This window comes from Seriola lalandi, unplaced genomic scaffold, assembly GCF_002814215.2.
Source record: "Seriola lalandi dorsalis isolate HSWRI2012SDOR001 ecotype SW California unplaced genomic scaffold, Sedor1 jcf7180002052042, whole genome shotgun sequence".
Classification (NCBI taxonomy): domain Eukaryota; kingdom Metazoa; phylum Chordata; class Actinopteri; order Carangiformes; family Carangidae; genus Seriola; species Seriola lalandi.
In genome coordinates this window covers 42,812-60,379 of record NW_019522595.1, presented here as the reverse complement: position 1 = coordinate 60,379, position 17,568 = coordinate 42,812, and the positions used below count along the sequence as shown (strand labels likewise).

Sequence of the window (17,568 nt, the reverse complement as noted above, 5' to 3'; positions counted from 1 at the left end):
GGAGTATGAATGTATTTGCATTCTAATCGCACTGTTTACTGCTGTATATATGTAGAGTGGTGGTAACTGTGCTGTATGATTCATTGTTTCCTCTTGCATACTTAACATCACTCTCCCTCTCTCCTGAACCTCTGCGCTTTCAGCTCAAACTGAAAATGAGGTTTCATGCCATGTCAACAGTGTCGGGTTTGCATCAGTTTGTCTAATTTGCAGGCCGTCGTCTGGGGGCTGAATCTGACGTCTATTTTGTCACAGCTCGGCTGACGTATCTGTTCGACAGCTCCTCGACAAACGGGCCTCATTTCTGCGCCAATACACCGACAAGTCAGGGTGGAGTCTTGCTCCATTGCACATGCATGTCAAGCTGGACTGAGTCATATTTCCCATGATGCTTCATTTCTAGCCAGAGGTGGGGGTGGGGGGTGGGGTATCCCTGTAGTCTCTTGCCACTGGATGGGAGACACCTCTGAGTCATTGCTGTCACCTGTGATATCACTGGAGCATCATGATTAGAAGAAGAGATTCCCTGCTGTCAGAATATCAGTGTGTTGTACATCTCAGAGAACAACAACATGTCAATCAATATCAGTGTACCTTATGCAAGGCTGTTTGTTTTTACATGAGGCTGTTTCCTTCCAGCCACCAGTGACCCATTTCTTACATTGATTTCTAGAAAGCAACACTCCCCCATTCCCAGGCCTCTTGACACGACTTATCACCCTTCTAGATCGTCTTCTTTTCACTCATTCCTATAAATTGTCTTTAATACACCGTTAACTTCCACCACAGGATCAAGCTGACAGTCTGGAATCCATCACATCGCACAGGAGGAGCCCTAAACAGTGAGAAATGTCCAGCATCAATCTACTGGCATCCTTGGAAAGAGGAGGACAGAGCGGCAGTTGTCCTGCCCATAATGGACAAGGGAAATAAATGAGAAGAAAGAAGATGAGAGAAGGAAAGAGAAGAGAAGAGAAAAGAAATGACCAATGGTCGGCTGCACTAAATAACAAACACCAATATAGCATTATGAGGTGCCATGAATGCTCCCGTAGCAGCTGCTTATCCATCATATAGAGACAAATCGATGTGTTGAGGCGAGCTTTGGGAAGGCAGTGACTTATTCAGTTACTTATTATTAATATTACATACAATGTGAATGTGATGGAAAGCACTCCCCCTAGGTGGCCTAATCTCACCTTCCGACCACCCTGTCAATGGGGTGGTATGGATTTGTAAGAAGATAAATTGGCTGTGCAGTGACCCCACAAGCTTTGAGGGGAAAAGGAAAAAGCATTTTTCTCTCGCCACTGACTCTCTTTTCCTTTCTTTGCCGCGTAGAATTGTGGAGGACAAGGTGCCAGGGAACAAGCATTTAATAATAATCTGTGGAGTCCATATGTGCACGTTAGCATGACTTGTGTATGTGGATCGTGTAGAAAAAAACACAGAAATACTATATGAGCTGCAGGAAAATGCACTAATGGGTGAACATGTTGAAACTGCAGGAAACCTTCAGACATGAATGAATGAATGAATGAATGAATGTGGCAGTTCTTTTTTTTTTTTTTTTCCTGGAGTGAACAGAGAAGGTGTTGCATGGTAACAGCGTGGATACAAAGTCCAAAAAGCCACAGATGTGTCAGGAACATTGATATGCAGTTACACAAGATGGGAAGTGTTTTCCTCCCACAGATGATATCAGCGTGTTTAACCTGTCACAAAGCTGCAAGTGGCAGCCACAGGTTGTTATTTTAAACAGGCTTTTAACAATGGAGTGGCAGCATTTTGCATATGCAGCCTGCTTAGACAACACATCCGTCAAAAGACAGGCACCAAATCATAGGCTCCATTGTATTCCACTTAATTTCTCATTTTTTGTCTCTATGAAATGCCATGCCTCCTTCATCTCAATTTGAATCAAAAATGTATCTGATGCATCCACGGCGAGGCGGTTTGATGCTCTCCTGTTGCCAATAGTAACCAAAGCTGGCCAAGAGCAAAATCCACTCTGCAGTGAATGAAGCAGAGAAGTGTTGATGGTGGAGGGGTGTTTTTTTTAATATCACTGAAGATTACAAGGACCATCACAAGAGCATTTGTCAATGAAAGGACTGATGCATCAATGTAATGTCCGCACAGAATCCAACAACACTGGTCACGACCCACAATTCTAGTCTCTTTTATTCTTTAAATCTATTGTGTAATCTATTATGTAATTTTTCGGCTTAGAGAAAGTTGTGATGTGGGTCTAAAGGTCTTTCATTGAATAAAAAAAAAAAAAAAAAAAATTAGTTTGGTAAAAGCAAGGTCACTGAGTGCATGGGGAGTCAGCTGCACTCTGCACTTCCATCTTTTGTGATCAAAGTGTACAGGATTATGCAACCAACAGATTTCTTTCCAGTGCTCTCATCTGCCATTGATGATTGACAGCTTTTCCTTTGGACACACACACACAGGCTCTACTGTATCCTCATCTGATGCACCTGCAGCATGCTGGAAACACTATAGGTCTCCAGTCTGCATTACGTATTTGCGGTTCATCTCTCCGCCGGATGATGGCGCGATCAGACCTGGGCAGCTCAAGTAGAAAAGGGGGCTGGATTAAAATCCTGTTGGAGTCTGCCAATAACAGCTCGAGTTGGAGCCTGCTCGTACTACAGAGCCACACTGAGGTCTCTGCGCGCATCACACACTACTGCGGGGAACCAGGCGGACGGAGACGAAGTCTTCCCTTTTTTCTGCCCGGGAGAAATCACAAGCACACACAGGGGAGGAAGGCGTTAAGATTTGATCCTGGCGTCGATTGCAAAGGCAGCACGGACTCTGGCTAATTCCCTCCTTAGGTGGCATTAGACTCCTGCAGACTCCCTTTCCAGAGGGAGCTTGGATCACACGTTTGGGCTCTGCTCTCTTCTCCTTCTCCTGCTTGTGAACCCCCCCCCCCCCCCCCCCCCCCGAGTAGCCAGTGCGCGTAGCCGGTAGGACAAGAGGGTTTGTTTAGTGTTTATGGTGTTTTTAGTTGGATTACCACTTTCAGCCAACACACACAAGTGTCCAAGCGACGCCGAAGTCATATCAAGGGATTACAATTGTTTGTAGAGCTCTTGGTTGTGCTCGCAGCAGGCTGCACGCGCGTCATCTTCCTCTGAGCACAGAGCAAAGTGCTGGGAAATCCGCTCCACCTGGACTCGCGACCTGAGTGAGGAGCTTCTGAGTGAACTGCACCTGACAGGAGCAGCAGGCGAGACGATCTCGGGAGACCACATTCGACACTCGAGCAGCAGCTGAAGGGGAGGAAACTGTGAAAATCCCTGCGAAAATGCCTCTTGCACAGATCGCGGAGCCATGGCCCACAATGGAACTAGTGCAGCTTGAGACGGAGGTAATGAGAGGTGAAATGTGTCGCCGCTGTTTTTTTTTTTTTTGTTGTTGCACGCATTGTCTGAGCAGTTTTTGCTCAACTTTGATTTCCAGGGTCAGGGGAAATTAAAATGGGGTGAGTGAGTTCATTTTTATGAGACAGTTTAAGCTGTTTATCGTCCACTTTGTAGAAGAGTGCCAAAGTGATTATTAAGAGTAAAGTGACTAAAATGATTGGACACCCTCTCTATTTGGTTTACTTAAGACTTTCCACAGCACTCAGAGCCTGGGGAGTATAGACTCCATTTATAATTCATAATATTAATAGTATGCATTTTTAATCATGGTAACTCAGAGTGTGATGAATAGGTTGTTCGTTTTCCAGAGGACATGTCAGTGTGCCACTGACAACCTCACTGACAATCATGTACAGGCCTGTTATAGGCTGTGATTGGCCGCCTTAACCAAGAGGGGAGATGTTTCATCATTTCCCATCATTGGTTTTCAAAGAGCTCAAATTAATAAGCCTCCACTTTTCCTCCCTCTTCCACTGTGGCTCACAGGCAAGCTCCATTTCAAAGCTCAGAACCACAGAGACCCAGACAGTCTGTGATCTAAAGGAAAACGCAACCGGCTCATCATCACTGTCTGTCACTGTTCTCACCTGTCAAGTGGTTTCCAGTGCCTTGCCAGTGTGTGAAGGGCTTGTCATATATGGCACCACAAAGTAAAGGTATAGGGAGAGAGTGTCCTCCGCTTATGGCGACAGGCTAAGCTGTCAGCACATTTAAAATTCAACTTTGTTGAATCATCGGTTTATTTCGGTAACGTTGGAGTTCTACCTTTTTAATATGGGCTGCAGGATGGGTTAATTTTTTTCTTCTTTTCTTATTCTTGCTAATAGTTTACAGTTTAAACACGCTAGCACCTGCACTTGTGCCACCAAAGTCATGCTGTATGTGCTCTCTCTCGCTCTGTGTGTGTGTGTGTGTGTGTGTGTGTGTGTGTGTGTGTGTGTGTGTGTGTGTGTGTGTGTGTTTCTGCAGAGTTTAACTTAAACAAAGAAGTGTCAAAAGTGTCTGATTACTACACAGCAGGTAGAGGGTGACATTGTTGAGCACGGACTCTCTAAAAGATTGAACATTTTACAATCTTCTGCCAACAAAACCTCAGAACATGTAGAATTTAGGACAATAGAGAGAGAGAATAGCGACTTTAATGTGGTCCAGACCCCTATTATTCTGATTCAGCATCATTATTCATGAACCCATCAATTGCCTCTTGAACAGACGGGTTGCTTAGAGAATATGCATCCATCACACTCTGGTTCGTTTTGAGCAGACGTAGGCCACATAGAAGCAACCTGTGGCACTTTAGGCTGCACTGTAATATAACACTGAAGGCTTTATCTAACTGTACCAAATTGGCTCTTTTGAATTAGTCTGCCAATTAAGCGGGCGGTGCGAGCATGTGATACCCATGCTTTTGTCTGTCTGATCTCACTGATGAATAGCTCTGTGCACAATATTACAAGGTGTCCTCAATCAGCTTCACGAGAGATGAGTCTGATTATGAATGAGGATCATTTCTCGGCCGGGATAACGGGATAATAATTTGATGGCATTGGAATAAATGTGGGCACTGGGAAGAAAAAAAGACGTCCTGGAAATGATTTACAAAAATGTGAAAGTGAAAACTGACAAGTCAAGTTAATGGGTCTTGACTCATTAAGCCATGCCATTAATCAGAAGAGAGCTACAACTATCGAGGAGGTAAAAATGATTGCTTGCACATTTAAGAGACACAGGCGTCACCGTTAATTTTAGAGCAGAGAAACATCAGTGTTGGTGCATATGATGAATGAAAAACCTGCACGTGAGGCACTTCAGGTAATTTAGAAACAGTGTCATCCTGACACAGTTTGTTCAGCAGACTCAACTATTTCCAGTATTCTGCAGCATACGAGTCGGCTGAGTAGCATATCACAGCTGAACAGATGGTGGTGCCAAGAGTGATAAGTTTTATACAGTAAAAAAAAAAAAAAAAAACCCTGCCTTTGTGTAATGCTCACAACTCTTTGATAAACTAATTTGTGAGATTCTTGCTAAAAATACAGAATATGTGAGTAAATATCAGCCTATATACAATAAGGAGGAATTATTTTTGTCCCTATGTATCAGTATAGACAGCCCCAGAAATCGAGTATCTGTGATTAATTTAATCACACCAGTCACTGCCAGTCAGAGTGGGATCGATGCCATTTATCTCTGTCACCAACCTACCAGCCAGCTGCACACTTTGGTTCTTCCCGATGGCAGAGAGAGAGAGAGGGAAAGAGAGAGGGAGAGTTGGCTCGGGGCTCGGATTGATTGAGCATAAAGAGCAAGCGAGAGTGGAGGCCATGCCAGTGAACATGTTGTGGGAGTCAAAAGGGAAGCACACGAGCAATGGGAGTCTATCTGGTCATGTGGACAGATGGGACGGACACACTTTTTTGGCTGAAACACACGCATGCACAGAGTGATTTGCTCTGATGACGGCCGGCTGATGGGATGGCTGTTTCCCCCCCCATTAGTCATTATGTGAATGCTTCTGTTTGGAAGCAGAGAAGGTGTCATGAATGGGGAATCAGACTCGCTAGCCTCTTGTTTTTTGAAGCGAAGCGAGCAAGAAATGAATGTGCAAAGAGAGCTATTCAAAATATTTACTTGGTTAATCCCTTTTATTTATCACCGAACCATGTCTGCAGTGAATTAAGTGAATCTCAGTGAATCATCTGATGAAGACTCTTCAGCAGATCATCCCCCATCCTGTCCCAGTTGAGTCACTACCACCTGCATTGGTCACTGCCACTACTATGTTAAGACGGGTCGACCAAAAGATCTGAATCATGCTTCTGTCAGCGTTTAGTTTTCATTTCCACAACAGATATATGCCGAATGAATCCACATGCCCCTAAGCTAGGTAAAACCTAGAGTCCGGTGTAACTTTGTTACTTTGGCTCACCTCATTGATTCACACTGGTGATTGTGAAACTTACTAAATTTCTACAGTGTAGCATGGATGGAGGGAGTGGATTAAGTGAATGACATTTAGTTCCTAAAAACTCAAGAACTATGTTTATAAAAGCTTTGTTGCATAACCAAGTCCTTGAAGTTTGGCACAAAAGCTGCAATGACCAGCTGGAGATGCAGCGAAGTGTTTATCAGGTAGTTTGCTGCTTATTTTCTCACTGTACACTTAGTTGAAAATATTGATCTATATTGCCCGCTCTCGCTGCAGCCTGGATTTGACTGTTTATTTATTTATTTTCTGCTCATGCAGTAGCTTGATGAGACACTTTTTAAAGTTAAGTTTGGTGGTTCCTGCCTCTGAGGGGATCATTTTATTGTATTTATTTTATTCAACCATTGTTTCATTGCATATTATTTCTCACCCTGTTCACTGCTAGCCTCTCATTTCTTTGCATCAGCTAGTTTGAACCTGCCGTCTTACTTTTTCAACCTGAGCCCCTCTGTCAGATAACAGGCTTTCTAACTACGCCTGCCTGTGTCCGTGAGATGACAAGCAAGATGGTGCGATAACAGTATTTAGTTTAGTAGATTTAGATCCCAGGTTTGAATTTAAATGTGGTAGTCTGTATCTGGACTCAGATCTGCGAGACTTCAAATAATTCCACACTGTTGCTGTTGTTATATAGTACTTTACATTTCAAAAGACAGGGCAGAGTAAAAAGTGTAAGTGTGTATTTATGTAAGCAACACTGCACAAGCTAGGATTTATAGAGCAGGACTGTACAAGCCTAGATGTTGCAGGACAGGTACAGAGACCAGAGTGGAGTCTTGTTTCTTCATTACGTAAGGGGAGGTGTGGAGGAGAAAGTAGGGTTAATGAGAGGAATCTGCACCATGTTTGTTAGCCAGGTGTGGTCAGCAGTGTACACTCATGTTCTTGTGCAAGTGTGCATGCTCGGGTCACCTTCATGCTTGTGTGTGTGTGTGTGTGTGTGTGTGTGTGTGTGTGTGTGTGTGTGTGTGCGTGTGTGCGTGTGCGTGTGTGCAGTTTTGCTGTGGCTAATCTGGGTGTGACCCGCGGAACACCTGAGCAGGACTGTGGGAGTGGAGGAGGGCTGGGTTGGGCATGTGATAACACAACCCTTTACTTGATAGGTGCCCTGGGAAAGTGCGGTCTCATTTCTTTTCGAATGTTCAGAAAGTGTTAAATGTGCATCGACCAGTGAAGCAAAGACTGTGTGTTGTGCATCCACAGTCAGGCTGAAGCAGGTTTGGTGCTGAAAAACCTAATTACTTCTCTCTACACTTTCGTGGTTGCTGATGTTGGGGAGAAACCTTTTAGCACAGACTAAAAAAAAAAGAAGACAAATAGAAATAGCTAATTCCATTTTCTGGCACCAACCAAAAGAGGACATTAGTAACGTGACCTGCTGTCGATACTCAGTGGCAGGTTGGATTACAAGAAATTCAGTCAGATAGGATTGCAGACACCGACAAAGTATGGTTATTGTGGTTCTTTGTTGCCTAGTTACAGGGCAGCGCTGCTCTAATCACACAAACATAGATTTATCTATCAAATACACACACTTCTAGCGCTCTAAGATTGTTTACTTGTCTAATCATATAGGAGTCCTGTGAGAAATTAAAAGTTCTCCTGTCTGGCTTAATAGATTAGTGTGTTTAGAGTTTGCTTGTGGCTGGGAAACTTCTTCTTTGAACATTTGTGTGCATCTTACTTATGTATTTGTACAACGTAATTGATGTACGTCCTCACTGTGTTTACAATATCACTTTTGTTTATTAATGTATTCAACTTTGAGTGTATTTTCGTGGCTGCCTGTGTGTATGTGCATGCCTGAGCTTTCACTGAGGAAGCCCAGGGGAGTGAAAACACCATTAACTGGGCCACTTGGATCAGCCATGCAGAGCTAATGAGGTTGAAATGTGTTGAGCAGCAACGTAGAGCAGGCCCTTCTGACCGCACACACACACACACACACACACACACACACACACACACACACACACACACACACACCGACTAACTCAGACAATTGCACTCACTCGCTTAGGATTCCCACTCACCATACCGGGTTAGACAAAACCAACCACATACACCTCACAGAGGGAAGATAAAGTAAAGAGAATCAGTAAGTGGATTGATGTGGGAAGTGAGAACACTGAGATTAAATTTGTCTGCAGAGTTCATCATAGCAGCACGCACTCCACTTCGTCTTGGTTTTTGTTAAATTGTCACTCCCAGCACACATCTGTGCCTGACTTCGAACTGCACTTGGATGCTTAATTGCTTCCATTTCTCCCATGCCACCTCACATTATGCCTCATACAGCTTTTATGACGGGCACAGTTTGGCTAAATTAAATTGCCTCCCTTGGGATCGTGATTAAAGTCCAACCAGATGAACTGTAAAAATGCCAGGGGTTGGTGGCACTCAGCCAATTTATAGCTGTTGCTTGTTGCTTAGAGTGAAGCAGAGAATAAGGAAGTGCATCCAGTTGCCAGACACATCCAATCTTGCAGCGCAGACGAAAATGTGTTGTGATGTAGATCCACAGTCTGTGTTCATTCTCCTCACAAAGTCTTTTTTCCCTGCGGTATACAAGAGCCCAGAAAAGCTGCTCTGTTGTCACTGCCTGTGCAACCCCCCTCCCCCGGTGTCCCCACTCACTCTATTACCCTCTCGGTTCAGTGTTTGATTGTTAAGGCCACTGCTTGTCATTGTGTTGTTTGCCTGTCTATTTTGTGCAGTGTAAAGGAAGAGGAAGTGGGAAGAGGGCATGGAGGAAGTGAACAGCCTGAGGGTCGCCCCTCTGTAATGGAAAAACAAAGCAAGAGGTGGAAAAAAGGGGGGGGGGGGGGGTTATTGAGGGGGTGCTCACACTTGGCCAGACAACTTGACTCTGGGCCCAGCAGTCTTTCTTTGATCGTTGGAAGGGGTCAGTTATCATCATGGATTTATTTTCTCTTTCATCATTGGGGCAAGACTTTTTCATTAAAGGGGCACGCCCACCAATTTTACATGTCAAAGTTAATTTACTTGCTACAACTGCGTGTTGAGCTACGTTATGGGAAATGTAGGATCTCAACTGCATTGTTGTTTTTTTAAATCGGTGGGAAAGTGGAAGACATGAGACACTTCTTACCGTTTCCGCTTATATGATGCAACAAGTGATGAACACCACTTATGGCATGGTGTGTTATTCATCATGTGCAGCATGAAAGTGAGCTCATTGGTCATATACAGCCATCTGGAACTGATTTTATACCATTTTGCACATTTAAAGATACCATCTCAGGTTTTTAAGACACTTGAAAATACTCAAATAAATAAATACTAGTAATTTGTCTGATGTATCTTTTCAAAAAAATTTGTAAAATTGTATCCACTCCTTCTCCTAGAATCAATGAATCTACAAATACTGATCATTTCAAAAGTTTACCTGCTGGACGCAAGAGATCCCTTACTTCACTGAAAAGCCCATTCTCATTGTATGTGTTTGTGATGTAAGTTAAATATTGTCTTCCACCTAGTCACAAGGTCATGAACAGTTATGGTGGGGATGGAGTTATGGTGACTCGTCAGCTGGTACGTAACGGCCCTTTACTGTCAGAGTCTGCACATTGGAGGTCGGTGGAGGTCAAACATCCAAATGAAGTAACAATAGCAAAAAGAAATCATTGATTGGACGGGGGACCTTTTTATAAACAAACAAAAAAAAAGAAAAGAAAAATTTAAAAAAGGGAACCCAAAAATGCAATGGAAAATCTGTCTAATAATGTTTGAATGAGTTAACAAAAACTACCCATCTGTGTATAGTGTGTAATTTTACACATGCAACCGGTTGTTTTTCAACCTCCAATATGTGGTTGGGATGGATCCAGGGCTGATTTTCTAAGCCTCACCCTCTCCTATTGTGATCAATCAAGTCCTCTCTAATTGAACAAATACCACGAGTGCCACTGGACAACCCATCTTAGTGATGTTGCGTTTTTGTTCCACTGCCTGTCTGGCCTCTGTAGACTACACATGGGCAATAACAAGTGATGCTAATTTGACTTGACATCATAATGGCCCTCTGCTTTTTAAAAATCAAAATCAAACGTATCTCACGATATTACCTCTGTCCTCTGTTTATCATTCCCCTTGTTGTTCTTTAGCTTTGTGTGCAAGAGATGTATCTAATCACCTAATGTGACTGAAATCCCACTCTGTGTTCAAAGTTAGCCGCCCACTCCCGCTGTATCAACAACATGTTGATTTTCTGAATCGCCTTTGGCAAGCCGTTGTTTGACAAATAACAATGATTACCCTTCTCAGCAAGACTTACCTACTGGGGAACGAATGAGCGATGTGCATTTGTGTGTCAGCCTTAGATTATTGGGTTTGCCAGCGGAGGAGCAAAGTGCTGGATACAATGGACTGTTGCCACCCACACAGTCTTGCAAATATTCTGTTGCATCTCTCTCTCCCTCTCTTTCTCTTTCTGTGTCTCCATCCTTTACACACACACACACACACACACACACACACACATACATGATACATGCGGTGCCACACACACTGACTGTTTCCCTCGTTTGCTTTCTTGACAGAATGGGCAGAGCACTGCTGAGGATGGAGTCACGCCTGCTGTCAAGGTACGTGGCCTCTCTGGGACACAGACACACACATGCAAAAACACACACACACACACACACACAAACACACACACACACACACACACACACACACACACACACGCACAAATGTGACTCATTCATATTCATGCAGCTTAACATCCAATAATTTAGACTGAGGACTTGGACACAACTTGTGCAAAGAATTCTTTTGTTTGTGCTTTTCTATGAAGGCGAAATTCCATCAAAGGGCAAATTCCTGTGTGAATCTTCATTTTGAGCCATTCCCATCTCCGCTGGAGGAGGAAGAGAAAGCCGCCGTGGTCTCTCATGTCCATGCTCACAAATGTGTGACTGCGCGTTGATTTATTCATTTAGCAACTGCATTGACAGCCCACAGAGGGCATTAGCTGGCAGGAGTTTAATGTATTGAATTCTGTCTGAGTGAGGCTGATTGAGCAACAGTCTGGACCACCGTGTATAGTGATGTGTCTGGGTCAATATTATAGGGCCATAGTATTACACACCCCGCATGTCCTCATCTGTCCTGCTAACGATGTTAACATGTCACGGGGAGACAAATATACACAGACGTGCACACACAGAAACACACGCTCACTGAAAATCATTGAGTCAGCCGTTTCCTGCCTCCTGGCCGGCCTCTGCGCTTTATTGTCCAGCCCTGAAACGTGATCCTGTTTCCTCCAGTAGACTGTTACTCTCTAGCTCTGTAGCAGAGGACAAGGAAATGTTCTTCCTTGCTCAGCTTGTTTTTTTTTTTTTTTTGTTTTTTTTTCTATCCTCACTCTCAAGGGGGAGAGGCTCTGACGAGCATCTCGTCTTTTCTTTCAGTTCAGAACAATGTGCTGTGACTGAGGCAGAGCTGAGTGCGCTGGATGAGAGGGAAGGGTTTCAGTCAGAGGAGTCAGCACACAGGGGCAGAGCTGGTCAAAAACCACTAATGTTTGATGGCAAGAGATAAAAGACATGTGCATTTTCAAAATAAATTAATAAATTAATATTATTGGTAAAATGGGCAGTATGATTGAAATCATTATCACAATATTAATAAGGATATTTTCCACACATGATATGGCAAATGAATCAAATTAATTGTTACAAATTGCTCTGAATGTTCTGAACTTTTATTTTTCTCTGGAAACTGATTTTTACCAATTCAACACCACTGCTCAGTTTTTGTCTAAATGTTACGGTACCTCACATCGTTTGGAATCATTTTAATGCTTAACATGAACCCAGAGATCGCTGAGGCACCTTCTGTGACAGAGCAGATGCAGCTGGTATCAGAGACACTGAATTTCATTCTGACACTAAAAAAGAACCTGGATTGGTCACATCATGGCAGACGCCTGATCCGTATAATGGGGTCAGTATCAGCACTGATACCAATCCTGCCTGTTGGATTGGTACATCCCTAATCGTATCATCGCAATATGACTCTGCCAAAAGTCGATAATATTTCATTATGGCTCAGGCCTGGGCTGCTGTGTGATTATGTACTTTACATGTTGGGCTAATTGATTGGGGGGGGGTTTATTTCAGTAATCTGATCATTTATGTAATCTTGTTAATTAGGATGGCCTCTTAACAAGCTGGTGTGCCTGGGAGTCTACAGGACTGGTAGCTCATGTTTCTCAAAAGAAATGGATAGAAGGCCTAAGATAGGATAATATAATGGATTTTGACTTTCATGTGGTGAGAATAAGTCAGCAGTCTTTAAATAACCTCTTGAAATATACATCTGACTTTGAGATGCTGTTTGTTGTTGCGGATGAGGGTAGAGCAGGTCCCCAGACTGTTCTGGCACCATGCAAGTCAGGGCAGTCGTAACCAGCCGGTACAGCAATCAATACTGAGCTGCTGTCTAAATGCTGGGAATCTGATAATGGCTGCTGTTATCTACTCTAGCCATGGGAGTTACCTGGCTCCAGCGGACCTAAGGGGGGAGAGAGGGGGAGGGGACAAAGGTAACAATTGAGACCAAGGGTACCTGCCTGAGTTGGCTGATGCAAATGTTAAAACCTGAAATAGGCTTTAAAAAAAGTTAAAGTGATAGTCCTCAGCATTATGGTATACGTGTGCCTGTGTGTGTGTTTGAGGGCGGTGAGGTTAAGTCAGTCCTCTGCACCTGGAGAAAACATCCACAGCACTAATGAGCTATCACATTCCTCTATGACATTTCTCTCTGCGACTCCTCATATGGTATAAAACTTGGTGAATACAGAGGAGCATATTACCCAGCTAGCAGTGCTGCATTTGCCCCTCCCTCGCTTTTTTAAGAGCCATTAACCTGATAGTAAAGGTGACCGCAGCAAGTAAAGGTTAGGGGACTCCACAGGGTTTTAACACAGTGACTCTGTGGTTGTTTTTTTAAGACTTTTATTTTGTCATCGATTTCAGGGGGGACACATTAAAACAGAATAAAGCAAGGTAGAAATCAAGTTAAATAGTTGCTTCAATTGACTACGATTAATCCTTTAGTCCAGTGGTTCCCAACCTGGAGGTCGAGAAGATTGTGAAACTAATATAAAGGGTCGCGAGGTGATTACAATGGTAGAAAATGAGACCATAACAAATCCTGATGCATAAAACTGTTCATTGTTTTTTACACATTTCTTTTATCTTTGCCTCTTTTTGAGAAATGCTGTATATTTTCTTTTTACCTCTTGAGGCATCGAAAAACCATTCAGAAAAAACTGTGTGAGAAGGGCAAAATCACTAGCGATTGAGCGGCTCCCAGCTGAAAGGTAGAGAGTTAGTTTTTCAAAATAAAGGGAGAATAAGATTGTTTCTGGTAATTGATGAGGCTAATCTATTTATCAATCCCTAGTGAAAATATCAATATCATAAGTAAAAAGACGATAACAACCATGTCTTTGTTATTGTACATTTGGTAGTTTAAAGAACTTGGAAAAAAGTAAGATTCTATTGTAAAAGTAAAGTAGCTGTGACCAACAAACGGCCTCTGGTGAGGAGTATTGATGGGATGATCAGGCAGCAGAGCACAGTCACCTGAGAGGATACTCAACGGATTCGTCTCGTCACAGGGGATTACGCTACCCGTCAATTTACTCCCTGGCACAAAACCAGGCTGACAAAGATTTGTTCCCACACTAGTGTGGAAATTGGCCTATTTCTAGCAACAAATCATTTTGTCTTCATTGCCCTTGGGGACACCTGCGAGGAAGACTTGTTCAAAAAAGCCGAACCAATTGGTATGACAGTTTCCATTTCTAAGAAAGAAGTGCCAGAATAAGGTGATCTGGGGGGGAAAAAAAAACATGGCGTACTGTATGTGGTGAAAGGTCAGCTGTCTGCCACAGGACTGTCAAAAAGGAAGTGAAAATAATTTAGCATAGCAGGCAAGAGTGACCTTACACAAGTTCCTCAGGGCATGGTTCAAGGTGGCAGCCATTTAACCCAATTTTGTATGATCTAGTATCAGCTGTTTGCCATTGATTTGCAGGCTAATCTAATCGCCACGGGAAATTCTGTTGGATATTTTTCACAATTTTCTGACCGTTTTATTGGCTGAATGATAAATAAGTTACTAATGAAAATGCCAGATCAGTCAATAATGAAAATAATTCTTTGTTGCGGCACAAATCCCTGAAAGCTTCAGCTTTGACCAATGAGGATGTGTCATCGATTTTAATTGCCGAACCAGAAAAACCAGCGAACTAGGATTTCCAGAGTTTGTGAAGCAAAGAATCCCACTATTTTTGAAAAAGATTGAAAATTATTGGCCTACAGCAAACCCCACAGCTGACAAAAGGGGAGAAGCTAGCAGACTGTCAAAAACAAAGAAACAGTTTCAGCCATGCGACGTTTGCAGCATCTCCAAGTCAAAAACTCCTCTGATCAGGCACGATGACAAACTACAGATCTGATCAGACTCTCAGCAGCGAATTTATTCAGCTTGCTGTAATTTACCTAATCAAATACATTAGTCTGCCTCACTAATGAACTGATCGTCTTAATGAAGTAACAATAGTCTCTCGCTCTTAATTGTGTTTTGCTTTATTAGCGAAGCTGAGTCCCTTTCTCACCATCTATACCGGGTAGTTTGTGTGTGTGTGACAGCGAGGACAATCTGCTGTGTTAGAGTAAAATACAATATGTGCAGCCATTCTACACACGGCAATATGGCAACTTGTGCATTAAAGCCCCTGAAAACGTACCTTCCATTTTGAAATATTTCTCTACAGCACGGATTATTCATGACTAAATGAACAAACCTTTTTTTTTATTTTGTAAATTTAGGAAAAACACCTCCTCAGTAATTATATATTTTGAAGTCTAACCTTCATAATCTGCATCTTGAGGACTGTGTGGGAGTGCTTTGATCTGATTTGATTCAAACAGCCTGGCAACATAAGCAAACATCTCACCAACTGTCATCACATTTTAATTTAAATGTTGCTCAAAACCTGGTGGTGCAGTCATGTATGAGACCTCACCTTTGTTTAACGGAGCCCCTTCCACCTCAAACACTTTTAAGAGTTCCTGACCGGCTGTAGTAAAGCTTCAAATGATATATAACTTTTTATACTTCGGCAAATCATACACCATAAATCTCAGGTGATGTCTTCTTAACGTTACCCCGCTCTCCCTCCCGCTCTCCCTCCCATCCCTGTTCTGGAAGTCAAAAAAAAAAAAAAAAGTGTGCTTTTTTTGTTTTATTACTACAAATTGTCACAGATTATAGATTTTTACTTTTTATTACATTATGGCTGAATCTCGAGAAGTTGTAATGCTCCCTCGGCGTGAGGAGAATTGGTTGTCATGGTTTCGCATCAAATCAACTGGCAGCCAGCCTGGCAAAAGCAAGTGGAGTTATAATTGGATAATTCATGATTTTCCTCCATCCCTGCTGCAAATGGAGGACACATTCTGAGAAGACAGCTTTTGTAGGTATTATAGACATATAGGCGGGAGCACAAGGCAGCCGCTGGAGCCATTGTGGTGTTATTGATTACAAGCTAAATGATGGGAAGGACCACACTGACGGAAAGTACAACTGAGACGTGAGTCATTTTTTGGCAAAAATATTACTTATTTTTGATTGGTCAGTCGACAGAAGATTAATCAACAACAATTTTGCTGTAACTTTAAATCATTTATGAAGCAAAAATGTGATATTCTTTGGTTCCAGCTCGTCACATGTGGGGTTTTTTTTGTGTTTCTCAGTTTATGTCATTGTTACTTAAATACTGTATGTGTGGGTTTTGGACACTTGGTTGATTTGAAGATGTCACCTTTGGCTCAAGGAAACTGTAACAGGCATTTTCACAATTTTTAATTTGCAAAAACTACAAAACTCTAAAACACACTATATACCTCTTACAGTCACCTTTCAAATCTACGTGAGGTGAATTCAGTTTTACTTTTTATGCAAGTGATCGTTTCATCGTTTCAAAACAATCTCTGGTCGTTTGTCACTAAAATTGCTCTCATCAGCAACGTTCACTACATCATGTTGAGAAACAAGCAGTATGTGGTCAATAATATACGTAGTATGCAGTTTTGCTTCTCTGTGTGTGTGTGTGTGTGTGTGTGTGTGTGTGTGTGTGTGTGAGAGCTTTTATTTTGCTTGGTGTGATTCCCACTCCAGTGTGAACTCCCACCTACCAAGCATGAGGGCGGACGGCAGAGAGAGGTAATGCCTTTTCACATTGGTGTCAGTGACATTTTATGTAGCCCCCTAATGTAGATAATGGCTTTTTGCTGCAGCTAGGTGCTGAGCGAGTGGTATTTGTGCTTCACTGACCCAGTGACAAGAGGGCACTGCGGAGACGGGAGCGAGGGAACTGTCAAGAGCGTGAGTGGAGAGGGAATGGAGGGAGGAGCAAACGGCATAGGAGGACTGCAGAAGTGGAGAGAAGCGCGGAGAGGAGAGGAAGCAGTAGGCCGCTTTGGCATAGTTCTCCCTCCAGTCAGTCAGTTGTGGACACAGATGCGGCCGCACAGTTCAGAGCTTTGTGACTGAAGAAAGACTCAGTGTGCCACAAAGGAGGAAGTGGCAGAATAAGGCAGCACTTCAAACACACACTTTGGGGCTCTTGGGAATGACGTGTGTGAAGCAGATGCACACACACACACACACGCGCACACACACACACACACACACACACACACACACACACACACACTTGCAGCGCATCTCTGCCTTTCTGCTCATGTTTGTGTTAATCAAAAGAAGGGCTCAGTGCAGCCTTGGTGTTGAGTGTTTCCAGGACTGATTAAATATTTACCAGTATTTACGAGAGTGTGTGGGCAGGGATTGCTGCCTGCATGATGAGCTTTTTGACCCCTGGGCTACCGTAGAGCGCTGCAGGGCTGGCGAGTCAGGGAAATGGGGAAAGTCAAGGCTGCGTAGCCTCGCAGCGTGTATTTGTGTAACCATAAGCCTCTCTGTTTGCACATGCATGTTGTAGGCATGGCAACTGCTCTCTCTTTTCTTTCACAAGCCTGACCTCGCACTTGATTTATGTGGCATTGCCCCCCCCCCCCCCCCCCCCCCCCCCCCCCC

At 43.2% G+C, this 17,568-nt stretch overlaps 1 protein-coding gene across 5 annotated transcripts in view; it reads left to right on the top strand.

The window, feature by feature from the left end:
* The window catches only part of rps6ka1 (ribosomal protein S6 kinase a, polypeptide 1), a 54,564-nt gene that overhangs the window by 3,638 nt on the left and 33,358 nt on the right, over positions 1 to 17,568 (top strand). For 2 of the 5 annotated variants that reach the window (XM_023399525.2, XM_087172098.1), the window contains exons 1-2: positions 2,695 to 3,385; positions 10,992 to 11,036. In XM_023399525.2, the coding sequence (XP_023255293.1) occupies positions 3,323 to 3,385; positions 10,992 to 11,036 (108 nt within the window). In that variant the 5' untranslated portion in view covers positions 2,695 to 3,322. Of the gene's footprint in view, positions 1 to 2,693; positions 3,386 to 10,991; positions 11,037 to 17,568 lie in introns of those variants that run through there. The other 3 variants (XM_023399522.2, XM_087172097.1, XM_087172100.1) reach the window with 2 other exon arrangements.